At 38.7% G+C, this 26,428-nt stretch overlaps 1 protein-coding gene across 1 annotated transcript in view; it reads right to left on the bottom strand.

Annotated features, from left to right (window-relative positions):
• The window catches only part of SPATA5 (spermatogenesis associated 5), a 256,493-nt gene that overhangs the window by 185,410 nt on the left and 44,655 nt on the right, over positions 1–26,428 (bottom strand). Inside the window, exon 10 of the mRNA XM_033135305.1 lies at positions 23,571–23,725. Coding sequence (XP_032991196.1) covers positions 23,571–23,725 — 155 coding nt within the window. The remainder of the gene's footprint in view (positions 1–23,570; positions 23,726–26,428) is intronic.

Raw genomic sequence — 26,428 nt, 5'->3', positions numbered from 1 at the left:
GAAGACACCACAAAAAGACATTGCAGCCCGTAGCTGAGGGTTTTGATGGTAGCGTAAGAAAGAGAGAATTGAAAGCTCAAGACTTCAGGATGGACTGATTAGAATATGGACCACAGAAAAACGATCTTTAGCAGGGAAAATAAACAAGATCGATTTTTTTTGGATAAATAGTTAAAACATAGGACAGGATATTCAAAAGGTGAAAAGTGAGCAGTTGGAATGTAAGCATCACAAATGGAGCTCTACAAAGAGAATAAAACTAGAATTTTAGACTTCAGAGATATCTACATATCTACACCAAAATAGAAACCATGAGCTCAATTAACATTGCCAACCATGAGAAGAGCCATGTGGGTGTTGGGTACCACCTACACTTAAGAGGCAAGAAGAAAGGAGGAAGGTCAGAAAACAATCTACAAATTCAACATAGAGAGGGGTTTTGTTTTTTAATATCAGGAAAAGGTTACTTTTTCCAAATGGATTTGCATGGTTTTGGGGGAAGGATTTAGTTGTTGTGTCCACAGAACCAGAAGAAGGCTATATTATCAACCGTAATCCTGAGACCACTTTATATTTTTTTGAAATTGCTTTCCTGGGATGTATTTTAAGAAGGTTACTGGATTAAAAGGCATGGACATTTCTAGGACTCTTGACACACAGCCAGTTTGCTCTCCCACTTCATCTATTTCAACGGCAGGAGCGAGACGTTGTGTATCTCCCTGCAGCACTGCCAGCCTTGGGTTTTATTTGGCCTTTCTTTTCTCTTGTTTTTTAACTGTTTTCTGATTTCACCAATTATTAAACTTAAAATTGAACTTGAGATCAGTGCACATGAGCTTATGGCCCTAAAAAACGCCCAAAAAACAGCAGCAGAACCAGTGACAGGACGGAAGGTGACCATTACTGGTAAAACCGGCCTGCTGTGGGCAGAAGTGCAGGGAGCTGTCCACTCGATGGGTAGTTCTTGCTTGTGTTCTCTGCTCTCTCTGAACTTTTCTGCTTCCTTTTATCCTGTAATTTCATTTTGAAAATTTTCAAACATACACAAAAGTTGAAAAATCAGTGCAACAGGAGTATATATACTCTTTGCCAAAATTCACCAATTTTTAATATTTGCCACATTTGCTCTTGCTCTTTCTCTCTCTCTCTCCACACACAGACACACACACTTTATCAATTTTTAAATTTTCTATTGAATTTTTTTACAGTAGGTTGCAGATATGACACTTCTAAAAACTTCAGCGTACCTCTCATATAAACAAGCACACTGGGAAGAGAGTTTTAAGGAGGGTAGTCAACAACTATCAAAACCTAAGTACAGAGATCAGAAGGTATAATTAAGAAGAAATGGTCAGTGGATTTGGCAAAAAGGCTACCGAATAACGTGGTTTAATTAGATCAGTCGTTATGTTTGTATGCCTTTTAGCGGTGGAATATACACACACAACACACACATACACACACACACATCGAGACGGTATGTACCGTGTTTCCATGAAAATAAGACCTAGCTGGACAATCAGCTCTAATTTGTCTTTGGGAGCAAAATTTAATACAATACCCGGTCTTAGTTTACTATAAGACCAGGTCTTATATAACATAACATAATAATATAAATATAAGACCCTGTCTTATAGTAAGTTTTGCTCCAAAAAACGCATTAGAGCGGATTGCCCGACTAGGCCGTATGTTCGGGGAAACACGGTATATAGTATATATAATGGATAAAAGCTGTATTTATCACTATCCTAAAGATCAAGTCAGAAAAGCAACTTTTCAACCACGGAAGACGGGAAATGACGCCGTTGTGTTTATGATGCCCCAGACCCAGTTGGCGGTTATCCTGCGGTTATTCTGCCAGTCCGAGGGGCGGCGCCGTGAACCGTCCTTGCAGACGCGGTGCCTGCAGCGCGCTGGGGCCACAGCCTGCCTGCGACACAGCAGCTGCGATAAGCACACACAGACACATAACATTTCCGCAAAGGTTACTGCAGCACTGTATGCTTCCTAATCAATGACATTTAAAAAATCAAGTAAATGCCTCTAAACGGCTGGGGAGGATGCTTTTCTCAGGTTTGTATGAAAGTAAATAAACCTGGAAACACAACCTGCTCATTTTTAATATGATACCATCTTGTATTTAATACATTTGAGTGTGTTTTGTTTTAAATGAGTCCCTTAAAAAGTCTTTGAAAAGTTTTTTTTTAAAGAATTTCATATCAGATATGAACTCCTTGAGACACATCCATGAAAGACACATGGAAATCACCAAAATAAACGATAAGGAAATCCTGGTCGGAAAAGACAATCTCTTTAGTTAGGGCCCAGGGAGTGGGCGAGGGCTTGTTCCTCAAGAGAAAGGAAGATGCCCTTACCAGGTCACTGACGGTCCACTGGACCCCGCACAGGCGCGGGGCCGCCCTCCGCCCAGGGGAGGGGCCTTGTCCAGGGGGCGGGCCTCCGCCCAGGGGAGGGGCCTCCGCCCAGGGGGCGGGCCGCTGCCTGGAGGCGGCACAACCCGCAGGAAAGCGAAGCATCCTGCCCCCTACTTACCTGCTGACATTCGGGCTCTTGCTTCAGCAGTGAGTGGAGTGGTCCTCTTTCTATTCCTGCCTTCATTGTATTCTTCACTATATTCCTTCCCCAGCCCACAAACGTTCCGTTTCTCCCTATCCTGCAAACAACCTCGCTTTGATATTGTTTCTACCTAATGTTCAATTACATCCCTTCTTTCTCATTCACCACTGCTGGATAGTTACCACCCCTGTACTCCTACTGCATTTCTATTTTCCACTTTATATTTTCGTTAGTTAACTGTTTTCCCCAAACTATGGGGGGAAAGAAGAGTCAAGGAATAGAGAGAAAAAGTGTAAGGTAGGTGGGAACACAGGCAGTTGAGGGAGCAGTGTCAGAAGGTCTCTATCCCCTCAGGAAAATGTGAGGCAAAGTCACCTACAGAAACGTCCATCAAAGTAACAGACACCGACGAAATGCCTAGGGCACACAGTGCTGGTTCCTGGGGACAGTTCCTATCCACACTGAGCTTCTGATCCGATGGACGATTTTCTTAGACATGTGTATTTCCATAACTAGGTAATGACTACACAGCATGGTTTAAAGCTGAAAGGGTAGTCCGAAGGGACACAGGAGGTGGGATCTGAGGAACACAGAGGAATGAGCCTGCTGAAAGGTGCAGTAGAAGCCATGGAGAGGGGAGAGAGAAGCGCTCTCCACTGGGAGACTGCAAGTCGTTCATTCCGGCCAGCCCTCAGAGAGCCGGGAGAGAGGCGCCGACGAGGAGCTCAGCACTCCAGGGAGCACTCAGCCCTGGGAGACTCAGGGCGTCGAGCCTGCACTTGGTCTTAAGAGCAGTGGAGAGCAACTCACCCAGGAAAACGGTATGATCAGGTTTCGGGAAGGCCACTGTGGGTACCAGGTGCTGTGGGCTTAGAATCCGGGGAACGAGGGACTTCTACAGTAACTTAGGTAAGAGGCCAAGTGATCTGCTCTAAAGTAGTAGCAGTGGGGCTACAGAGAAGACAAAAGGTAAAAGCTCTATTAAAACTCTTCTTAAACTCTATTAAATAAGGCAAATGAAAGTCTTGTTAATTCATTAGATGTGGAGAGGTGGTGAAAAAGAAAATGGGATCGGGTAACAGCCAGGATTCAGACTTTGGGCAACGGTGTAATTGAGTCACCTTAAAAGAAAAAAAGGAATGTGTTTGGAAATTAAGGAATTCGTTTCCAATTATTGCACTGGGGTTGGAATTTATGAGTGAAATAAATTCAATAAACTTTTAAGAAATGTCTTCTGGGAGCTGGACTTGCCTTAGGGACTGTAAAGCACAAAGGTGCATGAAACAACGTCCTCAAAATTCTGTCGTCTAAAGAGGAATAAGAAAAGTACCCTAAAAGGCAGTCTTTGTCTAAAGACATATTTCTTTGCACAAATGAACACAAATACTGAAAAAAATATAAAATAGTTTTACAGTTCTTGGATATGTAAGATGGTGAGGACAGAAATTTGAAAATTATTGCATATATGTAAGACTTATGCCAAGGAGTTATTAGCTACTGGTGCAAAAGTAATTGCGGTTTAAAAGGTTAAAAACTGCAAAACCACAATTACTTTTGCATCAACACAATAGAATGTGAAAATAGCAATTCTCACCTCAAGATTATGAAGGTAACTGTTATATAGTATACAGCCTGTAAGAAATTCTGAAGAACAATACAGGAATTACCTGTCTTCCCACACCTGTTAAGTAACCACTGCTAATATTTTGGTGTAGTCCCTTCTAGCCTTTTAAATACCCATACGCATGTGTGTTTGTGTGTGTTTTCATTGAGATTATAATGTATTCACAATTTTATATTCTGCTTTTTTAAACATCATAGATTTTTCGATATACAGATCTTCTAGTTACTGTATGACTTTGGGCAGTTTACTTCATGTCTCTCAGCTTCTTTCTCATCTGCAGTATGGGGATAATGAAACCGCAGCTCTCGGGACTATTGTGAGAATAAAACAGTATCTTCACTTGGTCTGGTACATGGTAATTATTTAATAAATACTATGTATTATTTTATTTAAAGGACTGAAAGATTATAGTAGGTAGATTTTTGAAGGACTAGTAACATAAGATAAAGATCAAGCCATTTTGTGAGTAATATTTAATTACCATAACTTTTGTATTTTTTCTTTTTGCCTGATCCTTACATTTCTTAAACTAAGGACAAACAAGTTTGTATTTTAATTTAGGACCTGAATGCTAAATAAATGATTAGTCTTTCTATCCCTAAGATATTAATTCAAAAGTGAATCTAAATGGGCATAAAGAGCTTCAATTGCTCAGAAAAGTCTAAAAGCACAGAGACTCATGGGAAAAGTTAGTGTGTAAGAGAAGAATAAATGCCAGCATGAAATCAGAAAATCCTAGAATGGGAATTCAAAAACTAGTCGGTTCACTATCCCACCTTCAGTCAGTATTTTATCTTTCAACTCCTCTCATCTTTCAACAAATACTATTTTATGCTCTTAAAAATTTTTTTAAATTCTACAACTCTTTTTAATAAGTTACAGTACATCGTAACTGCCAGAAAATTATTCCTACAATCTACCCTAAATCACTCCTGATAATAGCTGGGTCCTAATGAAAACAGTGAACAGCTGCTCACAGATGGCTTTCTAACTCTTTGAATTAGCAATAACGTTAGAAGTGAAGGAACAGCTGTCAGACAAGCCGAGCAGTGAGATCGCGTTCCCAAGGGAAATCCTCCCCCCCACCCCACCATCTCACAGTACTTTCTGGACAAATATCCAACAATACACAAAACTAATCAAACAAAAACCCTCAACTCAAACTACGCACCATAAAACTGAAAGACCTGATGACGAGGTGAAGAAAAACACCCTTTTCTGGACAACTTCCAAGAGGGCCCCGCAAAGCACCATGAACTGGACTGCAGGCCGTGGGGAGTTACTGAGGGCGCTGAGCAGCTCCAGGGGGACTAGGGTGTCTTCCTCCATCTGGGGCTCAGGCTCCTCTTGTTCGCAAGGTACCATGTGCTACACTGCCAGGGACGAAAATTCTTTGGAAAGAGTGATTTTTATAGAAAACACCGTGACAAAGAGTACTTTTCACTTTGTTCTTTCACGCGGACATGTCCCAACATACAGACAAAAAGCCAGGCAGCAGCAGGTGGGTTGGTGCCACCTCCCAGACCTGTGCTGGGCCGTACACTACAGACACTAGCTTTTTACAATTCCCATGTTTAAACTACATTTATTTTGTTCTGAAATCATGAACATATACTAAAGATACTACATAATGCAGGAAGAAATAAGCTGGGTTTTCTCAAACCCAACCTCCAAGATCCAAAGAAAAATCAATAGATTTCCAGATGCTTCTTTCATGGAGATCAAGCAAAATTAGGGAGGAAGCAGTGAGTGTTCAAAATGTGTTCTCAGATGTAAGTAAAAATAAATGAAAGCCTTTAGCTTTCCATAGTGAAAAGACAATTATTTTCCCCATGCTTTAAAAGCATATTTAATGGAGGTTTTTCGGTTAAAAAAAAAAACTTAAGGTTCTACTTCTATTATGGAACCATAAACCACCTACGGCCCGCATCGGTCTCTCCCCACCCCTATTAATTAAAAATAAAAACTTCAGACAGAATACAAACACCAAATATGTGAGGACTCTGAAAAGAAAAGGAGGGTCGTGAGGTGAGTGAAAATGCGGAACAGCGCCCTGCACTGGGGGTGTACCTAAGTATCTTTTCTCCCTAGACTCACCTTTCCTCTCTTCCTGTTTCCCTTCCATTTGGCTTCAGCAATCTTAGGCTGAAAATATCTAACAATTTTACAGATAAGAGCGCAGGGAGCTAAAAACGTAGATGAGGAAGAATATAAGAAACCATACACCAAAACTCCCATGACTTGCAAATTGCCACTGACCTGGGTGATGTGATTCTTTAGTAAATCACATTAAGAACCTTGACGAAACGTATTATAAAGACTATGGGAGCCAGATGCTTCTATAACTCCTAAGTCATAAGGGAAAACATTAAGATAAAGAAGAAAGTACTCAGGAAAAAAAAAAATGCAGATGTCCCAAAATACATGGAAGACATGATCAACTTAAAGACAAATATTTTAACCCAATTTCAAACTGTATGGATTTCATCAGTTTAATGATTACATTGAGACCTGAGTTTAATTTCTAAAATATCACTGCATTACCATCACTGTAATAAGTTTACTATGAGCTGCCCTCGGAGAACTGGCTATGTAGGAAGTCAAACCTTATATTATCTAAATGAGCCTCCCTTAGATCAAAAAACTTTATCCGTTATACTTCAAGTTAACCATCTCCAAAATGAGCTTTTTAAAAACTACCTACTTTTGCCAAATGAACAAGTCCAGGGAAAAGAGTCTCATATTAAAAATGGAAACTTTAAACAGGGGGGAAAAAAAGAGCAGCAATAATTTAAAAAATAAATGAAAATTCCCATCATGAAAATGACGTAAAGTTTCACCCAGAAAATTCTTCATATAGCTCATTAAAATTTATTATTTATTATTCCTACTTTACCAAATTCCTTGAATAATTTAACTGTGATCAGCAGAAAGTGATTATTTAAGGAAACTGCCATTTCTACTATGGCATAGCAAAACTGGGAAAAGGTAAAGGAAGATGGATAAAGGAAACGAAAACACAAGAACAAAGAAAAAGTGACTGCTACCGACTGGCCCCCAAGCCCAGTTGCTAAACAAACAGCAAGCACTGAAGTGAATTTTAAATCAACCAGATGTAATACATGACCAAATACCCCCAAACTGAAAAAAATCATATAAAAGGCCTTAATCAGGGAACAGTTGAAAATGAGTTGTGTTCTGATTGTTCTTCTTTGGGAATTTGTGATATGAGGGACTGCTAATCAAATGGAAGGCTGTGTTATGTATCAACCAGGATCTTCCAACACAGTGCCTTGTACCTTACAGGTGCTCAGTGTTTGGTAAAGGGATAAATTAATGGGCAGATGTGTATTTCTCTGTAGTATCTTAAAAATGAACAGCAGAAGGGTAGGAATGGCAGCAGGACAGGCTGGTGGGAGGTGGGGTAGGAAAACTAGGAGAGAGTTAGGCAGTTAGAAATAAAGCGGCATGTGTGGTCAGAACTAGCGAAGCGTGCTGCCAACATGTGAAAGCACTAGGGCAGACACATACCTCGCATGACACTTTCTAGCCCAGCTCTGTCCAAATAGTTGGGTCGTAAATTCAAACCCTTCCCTCTGATCTCCTCTGATGGTTTGGTTAACAGTAAGTATGCTTGCACATATAGAAAGAAAAACCCTCCCTGCCAAGACTGGCTAAAAGGATGCTTCAAGTTTTGGTTAAATAGGAGGCAAGGAGAAGAGGGTCCTCTCTGTCAGAAAGCTGAGCCAACTCATGTTAGCAAACTTCCCAGGCAGGCAGCTCCGACTGTGTCCGGACACACAGACCAGAAAGGATGTTTCCACATGGGTGCCAGAGAGCCAAGAGGGTGGGAAAGAGGATTGCTATTAACGTTGTGGCTTGAGAGCAGGAGGTCTGAGGACAAAGCCCAGAAAGAGAGTAAAAGAGAGGTCAGAAAATGACCTCACCACACAGTCTTAATGGGCAATATTTAGAAAAAGAACCAAAGATTTTTCCTTATAATTAAGATTGCCCCTGGATGCTAAACGTGCCACACGCAATAGCCAGAGGTGTGAATGCTAGTGGACCGGGCAACTTGAGAAAGACGCCAACGGAGAATTGTGGAGAAGTTGCCTGGAGAGATTAGATATTTATCACAGGCACAGACTGAGTTCAACAAGATGGGTCAAGTCTCAAGAACTGAGCAAACCTAGGTGGTAGGTTGTTGAGCAAAAATGAACTGTCCTAAGGTCACAGTTGTCTGACTTTGATCTTTTAAGACTTCTGATGAGTATGGGGCGTCCTGTGTTACCGATGTCAAAAAGACAGACTCCTACAGGTATGGCTGAGAGGTTTTAATGTCAAATATCCATCCATTCACTCACTTATTCACTTAGCTATACACGTATTCATCTCACTGCAAAAGGCGGTTACGTTAAGTGCTTGGCCAGGCTCTCAGAATCCAGGGGGAGCACACAGGATGAGGTATGAAGAATGAGCAAGACTGACATGGTCGCTACATCATGGACCTGACAGTCTGGAAGGAGAGGCACACATTAAACAAGTATGTCATTGTTTAATTTAAAGATGAGAAGAAAAATACAGGCCACTACGAGAGCCTATAACAGACCTGGAGGGCCCTGGAGAGTCAAGTACTGTCTTCTAGAAGATCTGACACGTAAGCAAGGATTTGAAAGAAAGCTGAGTAGGAAATTAGGCAAGTAAAGAGCATGAATGAGGTTGAACCACTTGGAGGTCCTGATACTGGCTTTTAGTTCATCCTGGGGAAGAGATGCATAGGAGAATAAGGGCAGTCACCCTAGGGAACCTAAGGTTTACTCCAGATTCTATCTCACCTGGTCAAACAGACCCATTTTAGCTGCTCTGATCTGTGACTTGACCACTCACTGTTCTACTTCCTGGCCTCCTTTCCCTACCATCTCCAGAAAAATCTGAAGTTGTGTACATTAGAGGGTCTGACACTACTAAAAAGAGGAAGATTGTACAATTAAACACGGATAAGAAGAGCCACTGAGAACAAACTGTGCACGTAGGCAGCACATCAGCCTCAATTCTGACTAAGTACTCGTGAGGGGATGGAAGCTTTTCAAATTCAATAATTAAAGGTTCAAAATTAGTATCATAGCCTTGGGAAGCTGTAATGAGAACGGATTTTATCTCTGTGGTCGTCTTCCCCAAAACCCATCATCCTAGCCTAACCATCATAAAACATCCGCCAAGCTCCAACAGGGGCGTTGTACAGAAACCTAACCAGCAGACCTCAAAACTGTCAAGGCCATTGAAAACCAGACAAGAATTAAGAAACATTGTCACAGTCCAGAGAAGCCTAAGGAGACACAGTAACTAAATGTAATGGGAAAGCCTAGATAGGATGCTGAAACAAAGGATGTTAGAGGAAAACGAACGAAATCCAAGTGAAGTATGGAGTTATTAGTAAGTAGTGTTCAAGAAACGTTCGCTTTAGAAGGGCAGGGTTGCTCAAATCCTGCCCAGTCGTAATTTACAAGTGGCCTTGGCAGGCTTCCGGAGGATAATCCCTGTGCCTTTGAAATGCGGTGCCTGATAAGAGTGTTTCTGTATCCCCAAGGCTTTGGGCTATGCCGTACCAGTGTGACCAGGTAAGTTTACCCTGACAGTGTGATTTATGAACGTTTGTTCTTGCTCCAGGAAGGGCTGATATCCAAGTAGCTGAGGTTAAGACATGCAGGTGCTGTGTATACCTACCTACGTGTCTGGCTGGCAATAAAACCCTGGACACCAAGCCTCAAGTGAGCCTCCTTGGCCAGCAACACTTTGCACAATTGTCACACATCATTTCAGAGAGAACCAAGTGTGTTCCCACGTGACTCCACCGGGAGAGAACACCTAGAAGCTTGTACCCAATTTCTCCTGGACTTCATTCCCCCCATGCACCCCTTCCCTTTGCTGGCTTTGGTCTGCATCCTTTCATTGGCATAAATCACAACCATGAGGATGATAATTTCTGAGTCCAGTGAGCCCTCCCACTGAATCTTCAGACCTGAGGGTGGTCCTGGGGAACCCCAACAAAGACTGATAGATAATAAAATCGCAAACAATTTATAATTCTCTAGAACTCACATCCCCACCGACTCTCGACTATTCGTCTACAGCCCTGTACATTAGGGAGAACTTTATCTCAGGTTTTTAAACTTATCTTTAAATTTCTCCTGGTTTTACAGTGTTCTCAGACATCTGCTGAGATTAAGTTGAATCAGTTCACCCCCCTTTTCCCACTTCCACATCATATCCCATTTCACCTTAGGGCATTAGTCTTTCTATTGGGTCAAAACCAAAAAATTCATTCTTAATACACTTTAAAAAAACGTACAGAAAAAAACTGCAATGCATTTCTCTGAAGGGTACATGAAATTCTGACATAGCAATTTTAACGTGGGGCATTGAAACATATCCCACCCTGTGGCTTGGACGTAAATCATTGTACACGGAACTTTTAAAAACTGCCAAATAGGGACCTTTGTTTTTGGCCAAGGAGTAAAAGAGGTAAGATTCACCTTTCTGTCTAAAAACAAACAAAAAAACACAACAAAAAATAACCAAAAAAACCCCACAAAAAACCTGACAAAATATATGAAGTATGCAGGACACCGGCCATCAGAGAAGGGAAACCAACTAGGTGAACGCTATGATTGCTATGATTGTGTCCAACTAATCGCCTGGAGAAGGGTCACAGGTTGCAGCAATGGAGGGGAAAGCTGAAATCTGTAGAGGGTCTCCATCAAATATTCAGTTATCAGGGCACACATGTGAGAAAAACCAAATGAGGCAAGGCAGGGGAAAAAAAAAAGTCTAAAAGGAACAGAAGAAATAGTGCCTGCTCCCCACGGCCAGGGTGAAACATCGTAATTCATAGGGCATCAGGCAGAGTATTAAAAAGGATCTCACCTCAGTAGTGGGAAAAATTAATCCAGACAAAACACTGCCTAGTCCCACCAAAGAAAATTTAAAGACAAGACCCAAAGGGATCAAACGGTTTCCAAGCAACTTAACCACATCCCAGAAAAAACATCCAAAATATTTTTATGAATATAAAAACTATCCGGCTCCCAAAAAAGTACATTTCAAAATTTCTGGAATGCAGTATCAGGCACGCAAAGAAACAGGAAAATACAACCCATAAGAAGAAAGATCAATAAATTGAAGCTAATCCAGAAATTACACAAATGCTAGAATTGATAGACAATGTATTCTGTATGTTCAAATAAAGGAAATACCACAAACACTAGAGAAAATATGAAAAAGAATACACATCAAACTCCTAGACTAACAGCAGAGTAGACATTTCAGGGAGGAGAAAAAGGTTAGTGAACTGGCAGGCACAGCAACAAAGATTACCTAAAATAAACCAAAGGGAGAAAGGAAACAGAAGATGACAAAATGAACGAGCATCGCTTAACTCGGGGACAGTCTAAAGTGGACGCACATGTGTATACTGAGACCCCAGCGAGGGAGAGAGGCAAGAAACAAACTAAAGGTTTAAAGAAATACTGGCTGAAACTGTTTCCAAATTTGATTAAAACACTAGACCAACATATATAGGATCATCAATGAACCAGCACAAGAAACATGAAGAAAACTACAAGGGCACATGATAATCAAATTGCTTAAAACCAGTGATAAAGAGAAAATCTTAAAAGCAACCAGAGGAAAAACAGATACATCACATATGGAAAAAGCAAATGGAGACAGATTTCTTATCAAAAATAATTCAAGAAGACGACAGTGGAGCAAGATCATTAAAGAATTTGTTTGGGGACTGGGGGACGGGGGGCACTGTCAGCCAGAATTCTTTATCCAGTGAAAATATAATTCTGAAACAAAAAATACTTTTTTCAGACATACAAAAACTGAAAGAAAGCACACCTGCATTACAGGAAATGTTAAAGTAAGCCCTTCAGGAAGAAAGAAAACGAACGATACCAGATGGAAACTTGAATCTACACAAAAGACTAAAGAGAACTGGAAATGTACGTACCTTGAGCAAATACAAAGTTTTTTTTTTTTTTTTGTATTACTTAAATCTCTTCAAAAGGAAAAAATGTTTAGAGTAAAAATGATGACAATGTACTGTGGGGTTTACAGCATCTGGAAAAGGAAAATGTATGATAATAACACAAGGTAAAGGTAGGAGAAATGGAAAAACACTGTTCCAAGGTTCTTAAACTATCCGTGTGATATATTATCACTTGATGGTAGAGTATGATAAGTTAAAGATTGTCACGTCCAGCGCAACACGGGCTGTGAGGAGGCGAGAAGAGGCGGCTTTGGGTTGAGTTTTTTAAGAAAGAAAGATACAGAGACTTAATGCAGTTAAATCTCAGAGAGCCAAGGGTCTCGCAGCCTTGAAAGACTGGAGCCCCGAATCGGACCGACTGACGGCTTTTATGGATAAGCACACAAGCAAGTGGCATTGTTTTACACGGTCTGTGAGACTCATCCATTACAACAAAAAAACTACCTCAAAGCGGAATTATTTGTCCCAAAAACGCCGAGGCGGAGGCCCATGATGACTAAGGTGCGGCATGCACCTCCCTGGAGGGCAAAGTCTCTCATGTTGAAATAATTCTATAGAGCGGAGCAGAGCCAGCTTGATCTTATCGCTCCAGAGACCGCTCTCACAATTAGGTGAGAGGGCGCAGCCAGAGTTCACAGCGGCTTTTCTCAAGCATGGGGGAAGGGGAGGCAAGGCTCCTTCCCGGATCTTCCAAGGCGGCTCATGGGGGTCGCTGCGGGGTTCTGCCTGGTTTGAGTTGGTCCCCCCCACCCCGCACCCCGGTGGGGAATCTTACTCGTCATTGGCTGCAAACCCTCTTTTGGAGACCAGACAGAGAGACACAAGATGTAACAAACTCAGTCCCAGAGCAGCACAGTCTCAGACTCTTCTTTCTTTAGGGAAAGGTGCGGGGGGACAAATGGCTAGGCTGTTGTGTGACTACAAAAGATGTCTCGAGAAAAATTAAATAGTTTGAACTAAATGGAAATGAAAATACAGCATATGAAGTTTGTGAGGTGCAGTGAAAGCAATGCTTAATTATTGAAGTACTGAATGCTTACAGGAGACATGTAAAACCACTAACCACAGCTTCCACCTTGAGAAATGAAAGGAAGAACAAATTAAGCCTAGCTCAAACAGAAGGAAATAATAAAGATTAAAGCAGAAATCAATAAAAAAAATCAAAACCAAAAATTTTCTTAAAAAACTGATAATTTGAAAAGATCAATAAAACTGATAGACCTCCAACCAGTCTGACTATAAGAAAAAGAGAGAAGACACAATTACCAGTATCAGAAACAAAAGATGGGACGTCACCACTGATTCAGCAGACAGTAGTAAAAAGGAAATAAGGGAATATTATGAACAAGTCTGTGCTCATAATTCCAACAATTAAGGTAAAATGGACCAAGTCCTACAAACTAGCAAAACTCATTCAAGAAAAAAAGATAAGCCGAACAGTCATACATTTACTAAAAAATTAAATTTTATTTACTCCTTCCAAATAATGAAAATTCTAGGCCCAAAGGGTTTCAACAGAGAAAATTTTAGGGAGAAATAGTACCAATTCTACACAATTTCTTCCAACAAATAAATGAAGAGAGAACACTTTTCAACCTACTCTATAATGTCAGCATTACCCCAATATCCAAAACAATAAAAAACATTAGACAAACACGTCAGACAAAAACATAAGAAAACTATAGAACAGTATCTCTCATGAACATATATATAATTTTTTCAACAAAATATAAGCAAATATAACCCAGGAATATACAAAAGGATACTATCTCACAGAGAAGTGGAATTCATCCAGGAACATAAGCTGATTCAACACTGAAAATCAACATAATTCACCATATTGACAGACCAAGAAAAACCATGCAATCATGTCAATAGATGCAGAAAAATAATTGAATATCCATTCACGATTTTACGAAAACTTCTCGGCAAAGTAACATCATACTTAATGGTGAGGAAGGGAACAAAGAGTTATTGCTTAATGGGCACAGAGCTTCAGTTTGGGAAGAGGAAAAGTTCCGGAGATGGGTGGTGGTGATGGTTGCATAGCAAAGTTCTAAATATATCAATGCCACCAAGTTATTCACTTACACGTGGCTGAAATGGTAAATTTTATGTTACATACATTTTACCACAGTCAAAAAAACTTTTTTACCCCACATATGGTTCTCAGGGCTCCAAGCTACAGCTGGAGTTACTAGAATGCTATAACCGTTACACACAGAAGAGCAGGGGTAACTCTACTGAGGTAAAAAAGAATTAACCAAAGACCTAAACGTAAAAACTAAAACTATAAACTCTTGAAAGAAAATACAGGGTAAATCTTTGTGACTTTGGATTTGGCAATGGTTTCTCAAATGTGACACCAAAAGGACACATGAGAGAAAAAACAGACACATTGGACTTCATCAAAATTAAAACTTGGGTGCTTCAAAGGACACTATCAAGAAAATGCAAGAGGCAACCTACTGAATGGGAGGAAGTACTTGCAAATCATATATCTGATATCAGATATCACAGATCTGATACAGGACTGGTATTTAGAATATATAAGAACTCCTACAACACAATAACAAAAAGACAACCCAATGAAAAATTCTCCAAAGATACATACAAATGGCCAATAAGCAAATGAAAAACCACTAAGGAAATGCAAATCAAAACCAGGAGATACCATTTCACACCGACTAGAATAGGTATAATCAAAAGGACATAATGACAAGTGTTAGTGAAGACATAAAGAAACAGAAACTCTCCATACATGGCTGGTGGGAATGTAAAATGGTGCAGCCACTTTGGAAGACTGTACGGTAGTTTCTCAACAGGTTCAACATAGTTACCAATTTCCTACTAGATACTACCCCAAAACACTGAAAACAGGTGTTCAAACAAAAACTTGTACACAAATGTTCAAATGTTTGTAGCAACTTTATTCATGATAACCAAAAATTAGAAGCATTCCAAATGTCTATCAACTAATGAATGCATAAATCAAATGTGCTATATCCAAACAATGGAATATTATTTTATTTGGCAATAAAAAGGAATGAAGTACTGATACATGCATGATACAACATGGATGAACCTTGGAAATTTTATGCTAAGTGAAAAACCAGTCACAAAGAACCACATATTTTGATTCCATTTATGTAACATGTCCAGAATAGGCAAATCTATAGACATAGTTGCCTAGAACTGGGGGATTGGCAGGTTGGGAAATAGTGGGTCAAAGGTACAGGGTTTTTTCGGGGATGATGAAAATGTTCTAAAATTGACAGCAGTGATGGCTGTACAACTCTTTGAATATACTAGACCACTGAATTGACCTTTTAAATGAGTGAATTGATATGTGAATTATTGATATCTCAATGAAGCCGTTACCAAAAAAAATTTATATGGAAAAGTAAAAGAACTATTTCTGAAAAATCAAAACTACTATGAACCAAATGCTTCACAAAATATTCTTGCAGCCATTTAACAAATTTTTATTTAGCTGTTACTACTTGCCAACCAGTGGGGATACAAAGGTGAATTAGACAAAAGGTCCACAAGGCACATGTGTATTTTGTGTACGTGTGCATTAAAGACCATGGTACAAGATCTTTGCTACCTGACAGGGCAGAATATCATTTTTCAGGCAGCGGAGAGGACAATATGTGCAAAAATATGGAATGGCTCAACAAAACTAGAGCATCATGTAAGATGAAAGGCAGGAGGAGGCAAGAGGCAGGTCAGGGATGCCAAATCAAAGAGCTAAGATCATCTTAGAGATGATCAACACGTAGTTATGCTGATGGCTTGTAAGCCACATTACTCATTTCTTTTGGAAAAACTGTGAAGTATTGGGACAGAAGGACGGAAGGGTAATAGGTGAGTACGCCCTTACTCCATACCTGTAGGAGGGGAAGTGAAGATGCGTAGTGCCACAAAGGAAGCACATCACCCCACCAGTGATTTCCCTTACTCCAAATGAAAGTCTGTTTTTAGCAAACACTCAAGTTTTATTGAGTACCGATCAGCTATACATACAAGTGCAGTATTATTCATAAATTCTTCAACGTTATTTGCAAATTCAAAAGAAGACACCCATCGGAAACTGCAAATTAAGGGTATGCTCTTTGTAATCTGAAAGGAAGAGTGTTTGATTTCACCAAAGTTAACCAGGATCAGAGCTGAGACTAGAAATTGGTGATTCTTCCACTAATTTTGTTATCTCCTCATTTCTCCTCCTATAGAAGCCTGAGAAAAGTAAGGTATAAAAAGAAAAGTAGAATGAAAGAGTTAAATTTCTAAAATATTTAATAAGGTTACAACTACAATCTTGATTTTGGCACAGAGTATTTCCTGATTAAAAGTAATCTACTTTCCCAAATGTGCTTTCCTGTTCAATTGTTATTATTTAAAAACTATAAAAATGTACAAGAGAAGTTGGCAGGGAACACTGGGGTTTTGGGAGTGAGAGAAGACACTCTTCTGTCTAGACAACAAGAAGCAAAATCAAAAGAAACCAAATTGAACAGCCTTGCCAAGAACCAATATGGAATTAATAGAATTTCCACAGGTTGTATTATGCATTCCAAAAAAAGCAATCTGTTATTTAGGAAAGCATCACAGAAACCCTCAATCCTTTGAGTTTGTAAAAAATAAAGAAAATATAGAATACAATACTGTTTTAAAAGTATAGAACCTCAAATTCCTAATTATCCTTAGGGTATATGAAGAATGAACTGTAATTATGGCCAATTAAACCATTTAAGTCAAATCTCTCCACCAGAAAAGTAATGCTAATGAGATCATCCTATGAAATTCTACTGACTTGTCACATTCTTTGTTCTAGTCTCATCTGAAAAGGTGCCAAATGAAAATATATTCAGTAATTTTGAATATGTAATTAGTGAAACAGCCAGATTTTTTATTAATCACACAATTACGAAGTTTGCTACTTTCTAAAATGAGAGTAAATGAGGAATGTTTGTTTAACTAATGACATTTGGTATACACTCAATGCAATGCCAACGGCCTACTGGCAAGTTTACTGGACCCAAGTTTACAAAGGGGTTTGGAGCCATATAATTAGTCCTGAGGTGCTGGTAATAGTTCACTTTACAAAAGTGGGTTCATGTGAAAGTAGAGCCTTATCTTTTTAGCTTTTAGCTTATTCTGAACCAAATGTCCAAAATCTGAATCCAAAGGCAGTATCAAAAACATAAGGACGAATTTTTCCAAATAATAAGGGACAACCTAAACCTATATAAAATATAACAGGGAAAGCGGGGGTGGGAGGGTGGTGAGCATAGATGAATTAAACTTGATGACAATCAATGTGTGTATTTGGTTACGAAGCCCCTTATCAGTGGTAACCCTAGTGTGTATATAAAATGACCAATGGCAAAGATAACATAAATACAAATACTAAGAGCACCATATTTTTTCTTTACCTTAATGAGAATTTTTAATAGTGTAGATTAAGGAAACATGTTTCTGTAGAAAATATAAAGGACTATTTTATATCCTTCCAGAGTAGACAGCTTAGTACCATATAGGTACCTTAATTCCAAAAAGGTTAAATTCACTGAGCAAATAATAAAGAGTTAAAATTCACTAAAGACATCAATTGCTTCATAAAATACGAAAAATCTGAAAAATGTTACATGTGGGTAATAATAGACTATGTTGTACTTTGGTGCAGAATGAAGATGACATACTATTTTTCAGATTTATTTGAAATGGACCATCTAATATAATATGGGTTTTCCCATGAAAATTATAGGTATTCATTCATTCAACAAATACTGATTGGGTATCGTTTGTGTGCTAGTCACATGCTAAGTACTAAGGATAAAAATAGAAAGAACCTCTGCTCTCACGAAACTTAAACACCCATTAAAAAATCATCCTTTATCTAAAAATTTAAAGAAAGACAATATATAAAATTTAAGGAAAGACATTTTTATAGGAAAGACAATATATAACTGACAGTTATTTTTCATTTTGATTTTTTAAATCTCTTCATCTTAAGATTATACAGTATAATTCCTCATGATAAAGAGGATCTTTTCAGTCAAGAAAATAAACTAGTGGAAAGCAAAAAAAGAACTAAAATGAAAATAAAATAAGGTTTTTGCTTAAGCTCTTAAGCAAAAGTTTCTACGAATTTTTTAAAGTAATTTTTAAGTAATTTAAAATTTTTACCACATCATTTTAAATTAAAAGAATCTTTTAGGAAAAAAAAAGAACTGGATATTTGTCACAAGCTTTAAAAATCACAAATTTTAGTTTGGTAATTTGACTTCTAGGAATGATAAATGCAAAGCTTTGGACACAAATATGTTTATAACCATTTTAGAGGAAAATAGAGAAAAACCTAAATATTTGATGAGGGAAGAAGGATAAACCAGTTACAGTTTGTCCATGTAAGTCTATTATGCAGTCGTTAAAAAGATGTTAGACAATACATTTTAAAGTAAAATGTTTACTATATAATTTCTAGTGAAAAAAGCTGAGTATAAAACTATAACCTATGATTAAGTATATGAAAATATCCCTATGCACAGAAAAATATCTATGAAATCTTGAAAATCTATCGGAACTATAACAAAATATTAAGAGTTGTTTTCTCTGGTAAATATGAAATTGCATTTGAAATTTCATAATGCATATTAGCATATTCAGATTATAAGGATTCCGGTGGCAAAGAAATACATTTGACTTTGATCACCAATTGTAAAATACATTTAATTTTTAATACACCAACTGGTATAATCACCGTTTCAGAAAGTCCAAAATAGGAAAACATTAATTTAAGTAAGTAGCTAACACTTTAGGTCTCCTGAAATTAATAATGCATTATATTATAATTGGCAACATTCCCATCTTAAGACATTTCTTTCAAATTTAAATATAACTACGCAAGTGTGAGTCCAAGGTTTTAATTTCACACACTAAAATCTTCTCAAAAGATGATGAATACTCAATTTACTATTTAAAAAATGTTCACAATTAACTAGCTACTTGAAACAGGTTTTCCACAGCAAAATAAGTATTAAACTTTCTGCAGAAATAATTTGGAGAAGTTTTTATAGATGTAGTAGCCAGAAATCAGAAGAGTGAAGTTTAGGAATCCAATTATAGAAAGGTTGACTTCTCGGGAAATTTTTTACAATCTGAAGTGAGCAAAAAAAGCAATCTAAGAAAAGTACTCGGACCAGCGCTAGTCATTCTGGAGCATATGAGTAACATCACAGTACACCATGGCCCAAGGCCAAATAATAAAGTGCCAAATGGAAAATGGCACAAGTCCATGGATTGTAAATACTGTATCAAAAGAAAATAAAGGGGAAAAAAAGCTTTCATTAGAGCAATTAAAAATGCAGTTGTAGTACCAGTTCCTGTGACAAATAAATCAGTTCAGCAACTTCAAGAGTTGACAGCCACTGTTTAAACACATTCTCCACTGGCAGTAACTTTAAAACCTTATTGTATGTTCCCCTAGCTCCTAAACTTTTTAAACACTAAAGTGTTTTTAAATGGCGTAGTTTGTTTATAACCTATCACCTGAAATTTTCACATGTGGCATTTGATGGTTAAGTATCTCCCTGACCCATTATCCAATGCAAACCATAGCCAATAAAATACAGATAAATACTACGAACAATAGTATAGTCTTACCAATGTGCCCAAATTTTAGACCATAAATTCCAAAGAAATGAAAAGTTTCTACTAACCCAACATCAATCATTCACTATTCCATAACTCCATTTGTCAAATTATCCTTACTAAATTAGCATGTTCTGCTATAGAGCTTCTGAAAAACCCCAAAGGTAGACTGTAAGTGCAGCAGTGAATTCGAAAATGTTTCAAAAAGAATTCAAAACCACATGAAGTAGCCTAAACTGGCAACTAGTCCTTGGGAATGTTTCTGTCTCTATGGCAGTGTTTCCCCACCTAAATTTACAAATCAATGTGTTCTGTGAGAAGTTAAGTGTCTGCATCACAGCTCTTAAAAGCTACTCCAAAATTCAGTGGTTCAAAACAATAGACATTATTCCTGACAATTCTGAGCTTTTACTGGGTCGTTCTTCTGGTCTGCTTTACTGGGTTCGGTTGGGATGGGATTCTCTAGCAAGGTGTCAATGTCTGCCAATTGGCAGAACGGCTGGACTCAGGGGGTCTCATCTAGGAGGGATCTTCTCTGCTCCACAAGATCTCCATCTCCAGGAAGCTAGTACAGATTTCTTAATATGGCTAACGCAGGGTTTCAAAGAGCAACCAGAAGGCAAGCCCCAAGTGCTGTCAAGCCTGCTTGCATCATGATGACAAGTATCCTATCGGCCAAAGCAAGTTACAAGGTCAAGTGCAGATTCAAAGAGTGGAAAACTTGACTTCATCTCTTTTATGACAGAAGTTACAAAGATGCAGTGCAAAAGGGGAAACACACTGTGATGGGAAGAATTATGGTCATTTTTTGCAATCTACCACATTGCAAAATGCAGAAAGTCTGCTCCACATGGTCCGTGACCAAATAAATTTCCGTAACAGCTCTCTTTGACACTTCATAATACATATTTGCATATTAAAAGACTCTGAGAAATCCTGCAAAGAGATATAGTTTATTTTGTTTAAATCAGCTTTTCCGAAACTTATTTGACCATAAAATATTTTTAAAGGAACAAGTCACTTTTAAAAATGAAAACAAATCTACTGATTTCTTCTCACTATAGCATTCCATGATCTACTCCAGACTTACTATCTCGTGAGCCTTTTAGTTTTTCTTTTTTTTACTTATAATAATTAAAAAGCCTCAGTTAATGACCAAGAGAACTGTGAATACTGACATGTCTATACACAATGAGGCAAAGGGTTCAAACTTATTCCTGACTCTCTAACAAGGCTCTAAGTTTTCAAATAATTTTAATGCTGAGTTACAAGAGTGACTCAGAAGCAACAGGACTACCTCACAAGAGAAAATGAAATGGAGCGATATTATAGAGGCAAAAGAAGAGAACAGACACAAAATTCCATTCTTCTGTCAGAGCTCTCCGAAAGTTGACACAGAGCATACTGTAAATTTCCCTCAGGCCACACTGACACACAGACATTCTCCTTATGTTCAGGTCAAGCTCAATGGCCTAGCTGCACCTCAATAAGGTGCAGGACACAGTGCTGATGCTTTGTTTCAATGTTCATTTTCTAGAAATATTAATATACTCAAAGAAAACTATAAGGCCTTTTTTTTCTTTTTCCTGAGTATCAGGCCCACTTGTGACATGGGGGACACAACAGGTCATCCACACTTAAAAGGCAGCTACCGTTGCCTTGTGGTGACTTGACTGAGAATTTGCAAAGGCTGTCGATGAGAAAGCGTATGTAAAAAACCAAAGAAACATCAGACACCATTAATAGAAGGCAGCATAACTACAAGATTTTTGTTCTGAAATTGGCATAGTTGACATTTTCTTACAAAACTAAACATGCAAGTAGTACACAACCAGCAATTGTATTCTGGGGAATTTATTCTAGAGAAATGAAAACTTACATTCACACAACACCTGCACAAGAATGTCTATAGCAGCTTTATTCATAATCGCCCCAAACAGGAAAGAGCCCACACAACCTTCAACAGGTGAATGGTTACACTGTGGTACATACCACGGAACAGAAAGCAATAGGAACGACAAACTATTGATACACGTAACAATTTGGATTAATCGCCAGGGAATTACACTAAGTGAAAAAAACTAATCTTGAATGGTTACATGTGCAATTTCCTTTATATAACATTCCTGAAATGACAGAACTTTAGAAACGGGTGCTGGAACAAAGTGGGTGTGGTTATAAAAGGGCAAAGCAAGGGACCATTGTAGTGATGGAACCATTCAGCATCTTGATTCTGGCGATGGATACATAACCTTTATGTATAATAAAACTACACCAGACTATGAGGTGTGATCAAACAATACAGTGAGTATTTAAATTTTTAAAAATTACAGTAAAAGACACATTGCCATTAATCCCTCTCAAAATACTCCCTCTTGCTTCGAACACACTTATCCCATCGTTCTCGCCACTTTCTGAAGCAGTGCTGGAAGTCCTCTTTTGGAAATGTCTTCAGTTGCACTGTCATGGCTGCCTTGATGTCCTGAATCATTTTGACTTTGAGGAAAAGCCAGAAGTCGCAGGTGCCAGATCCGGTGAATAAGGTGGATGAGGAGACACCATAATATTTTGATTTGACAGAAATTGCCGTGCCAGAAGCGATGTGTGACACGGAACGTTGCCATGAAGGGGGATGATTTACAGCACACTTTAAAATACACCTTCTCTCAACTACAACTCACTCACACCTGTCTGACTACACTGAACAAGCTGAGACTTGTCATACACTGTTCTTAAGGTTTGATGCACCACTTCCCGTATTGAAGATCTGGGCCTTTCCATTGGATGGCACTCGGCAGCAGCATTCACCGTATTTGTGGATCACAACAGAAGGCTCTGTGTCACACACTGCTTCTGGTACCGTGTTTCCCCGAAATTAAGACCTAGCCGGACAATCAGCTCTAATGCGTCTTTTATGTGTTATATTAATTTTTGTGTTATATTAATTTTTGCTCCAAAAGACGCATTAGAGCTGATTGTCCGGCTAGGTCTTAATTTCGGGGAAACACGGTACGGAAATTTCTGTCAAATAAAAACATTATGGTGTGTCCTCATCCACCTTATTCACCGGATCTGGTACCGTGCATCTTCTGGCTCTTTCCCAAAGTCAAAATGACCATGAAAAGTAAATGTTTTGAATCAATTCAGAACATAGAGCCACGACAGCACAACTAAAGACACTCACGAAAGAGGACTTCCAGAACGGCTTCGGAAAGTGGCAAGAATGATGGACTAAGTGTGTTGGAAGTGAGGCGGTATTTCGAGGGGGATTAATGGCAATGTGTCGTTTACTGTAGTAATTTTATTAAAACAGTCCCTGTATTGTCTGATCAAACCTCGTGCACCTGCACATCAACAAGCACAAGTAACATAGGGAAATCTGAGTAAGACTGGTGATCACAGCAATAGATATGCCCTGCTTGTGACTCTGTGCTACAGTTTTGCAAGATATTACCACTGGGGGAAACTGGGTAAAGGATGCACAGGATTTCCCTAGTGTTTCTTACAACTGCACTCAATCTTCAACTAGCTCCATGAAAATTTCAATTAAAAAAACCTTTTTTTAAAGTTTAGATTAGGAAGGTAATTTTCCTGGAGTCTCAGTTTCTTTCAGAGTTTAATTCCAACAGTATGGCGAGCAAGGGGATAAAAAAGACTTACATTTGGGACATCGATTGCCACTTCCCTCATGGCACTGGGCCTGATGGCACTCATCCCCTGCAAGAAATCACTCAGAGTAATCTTCACCAGTCCCGACACCTTGCTATCAGGGAGGGTAGGCTGCTTCTTCAGGACTCTCTGCAAAGCATAGAGACCTGCAAAGAGAAAAGTAACACAAGATTTATCGTCTACCCCGTAAATGCAGACCGAAACATTACCAATAAAAATCATCGAACCCTCATGCATATGACAGCATTTAAAATGTGTTGTGCTTGTGTGTACGTATGGGGCAGGAGGGTGGGGAGGAAGATGGAGGAATGTGATGGATGAAGGCAAAACTCTAAATGCTTAGTTTGAGCAGGGAAAACATGACAAACTGATATGAAATATGAAGAGATATTCTACAAATGTGAAATAAAACTTACAAAACAACATCACAAAAAAGACTATAAAGGTTCATCAAAGTAATCTGGGCAATTTCTCTCAAAAAGGTAAAATATCAAAATAATAGCATACCTTTGCCTCTGGTCTTCTTGCTAATATACTCCAATCAGAGTTACAAGTCTGTACGGTACTGGCAGAACATCTTACAGGAAATATTCAGTTGGCAGTTTCAAAGTGTAGTTTTGGATCGTAAAAGAGAATCGGATTTCCATGTTATGTGCATACACATGAGATCTGACATTATAGGAGGGAAGAGCCCTATAACGGGAGGCTACACAGGGGTGAGGGATGGAAGAATGAGGGCAGGAGACTCAGTCTTAGGAAAGCCCATCATCTGAAGAGCATAGGAAGAAATGGTGGTTTAAAAAGAGAATGACTAGGAGGAAATAGAGGAGTAGAATCAGAATAGCAAACACTGAAGGAGGCAAAACGATGGTCCACCAAGTCAAACTGAGGGATTTGAAATAATTGAAAGAGACCATGCTGACATGGAAAGTAAAAGATGCCAGAAAGTTCTTCGCTTTTGCTGTGACTGTCCTAACCGCCTCCCTGCACAACTAAGTCGTCAGATTTCGAGCCCTCTGATCTGCGGCAAAGACCTCCAGTCCCCCCGTGCTCTTGGCCATATGGTCTTTTTAATGAGGTCCATTTTGGGGGTCAGCGTGCAATCAACTTCCACGTTGAAGAATTTTAGTCTCAGAGACCTCTTAGAAATCCAGTCTGTATATCTGAACTTGCCCTGGGACACCAGCTACCTCCATCAGTTTTTAATGTCTTTTGGCTAAAATGCTATGTATGCATTAGTGAATTTTTACTAAATTGCTGCCATAATTGTCATTTTACTTGGTTTTGTTTATTTGAACTTTTATAGAGAAACAGAAGCACTGATGCCAAGAAGACAGACACACACTCCCCAAAACAGAGGGTTGGGTCTCTTTGACTACCAAAAAAATCCCCCAAACTAGCGAACAGCACAAAGACACTTAGAACATAAACCTATAGTAATTTTTCCCAGGAAACTTATCAGTGTGAGTCTCAAATACACGGAGGTCTCTGAGATAGTAGGTTACCTGGAAAAAAGCTACACAAGAGAAAATTGAGAATATATGTAAAAACATCATTGTTTTGTAGGGAAAATTTCTTATAACATCTTCTGCCATCTAAAATCTGTTAAGTCACTTATTTAGGTCTATCTTACAAAAACCCATTTGGGGTTTCTGCCTTCTCTCTCACATTTCTGCTCACCTTTCAGGCGGAAGCACTAACTGCCTATGTTCCAGACGATCTTTTTGAGGATGTCTATATACAGAAGAGAGAGAGCGCCTCCTTCAAAAGCAAAGGGCACACCTGCTTACTATCCATTTCAAAAGATTCATGTTCCCTCGGTTCAGGGTTCTCCTACTGCGATGCCTCCTCATATGGACTCAAATGTCACCCAGGCCTCTGTGTGTAATTCTGAAAATGGTGGCTCAGGGAAGTGGTGCAAACGCTGCTGCTATGGCCACTTCTGTGCCATACGTACGTATGTAATAGCCTGTTCTCTGAGTCAGGAGTAGTGCGCCTTCTGTAAGCACTTGGGAAACTCCTTACCTTTTAAGTAGGGTAAAATCTCAGACCCTTCACAGCTCGACACAAAAATAAAAGTTTATGTTAAATTAGGTTGTTTCACTGCCCAACATACTTTTTAGTTAAATGGTGCAATAGCATAGAAAACTAACTAAATAAAACTTCAGCAATAAGGTACTGCATTGTATTAAACAGTACGTTGGTGGCCGGAAAGAATTTAAGCACTTTCTAAAAAAAACTTACATAAATGAAAATAGCCAAAAGACCAGAAGAATCTTAATCTTCTTCTTCATGTCCCGAATGGCTAACTGGCAATACTTGTCAATATTTGTAATTTAGACCAGATACTTCACTCCTACCAGCACTGAGATACTAAAAACTGAAACAAAGGAAGTGGTCTAATAATTTTCCAGCCACATTTATGTTACGTAAGCAAAAAGACTCACAATAAAGGAGATCAATTATTTTCATCTGAGAAAGGGGTTTGGAAAGGGCCGGCAATATGTGGTTTTAAAAAGCATATACATTATTTTAACGTGTGTATTTATAACAAAACCTCTACATTTTCAAATAAAACTAGAGAATGTAGAACTGGGGGAAAAAACTCCACATCTATGAGGATAGTAAAAAAATAGCAGTAGTTCCCAGAGGAGACAGAAAAAGCAAAAGAATAAAGACTTGAGTTTTCAAAAATTAAATAGTAAAGTACAAAGCTTGATTCTGAAATGAACACAGCACAGTTTAACATATCTAAATGACAGGTAAACATATGTATTTACATGAAATACATCATAAAAATATGTGGGATGCTGCTAAAGCTGTTTTTAAAGGGACAGTGACAGGAACAA

The sequence above is a fragment of the Rhinolophus ferrumequinum genome, chromosome 18 (genome assembly GCF_004115265.2).
Source record: "Rhinolophus ferrumequinum isolate MPI-CBG mRhiFer1 chromosome 18, mRhiFer1_v1.p, whole genome shotgun sequence".
Taxonomy (NCBI): domain Eukaryota; kingdom Metazoa; phylum Chordata; class Mammalia; order Chiroptera; family Rhinolophidae; genus Rhinolophus; species Rhinolophus ferrumequinum.
Note: the sequence above shows the minus strand (reverse complement) of the source record. Positions and strands in the feature narration are given on the sequence as shown.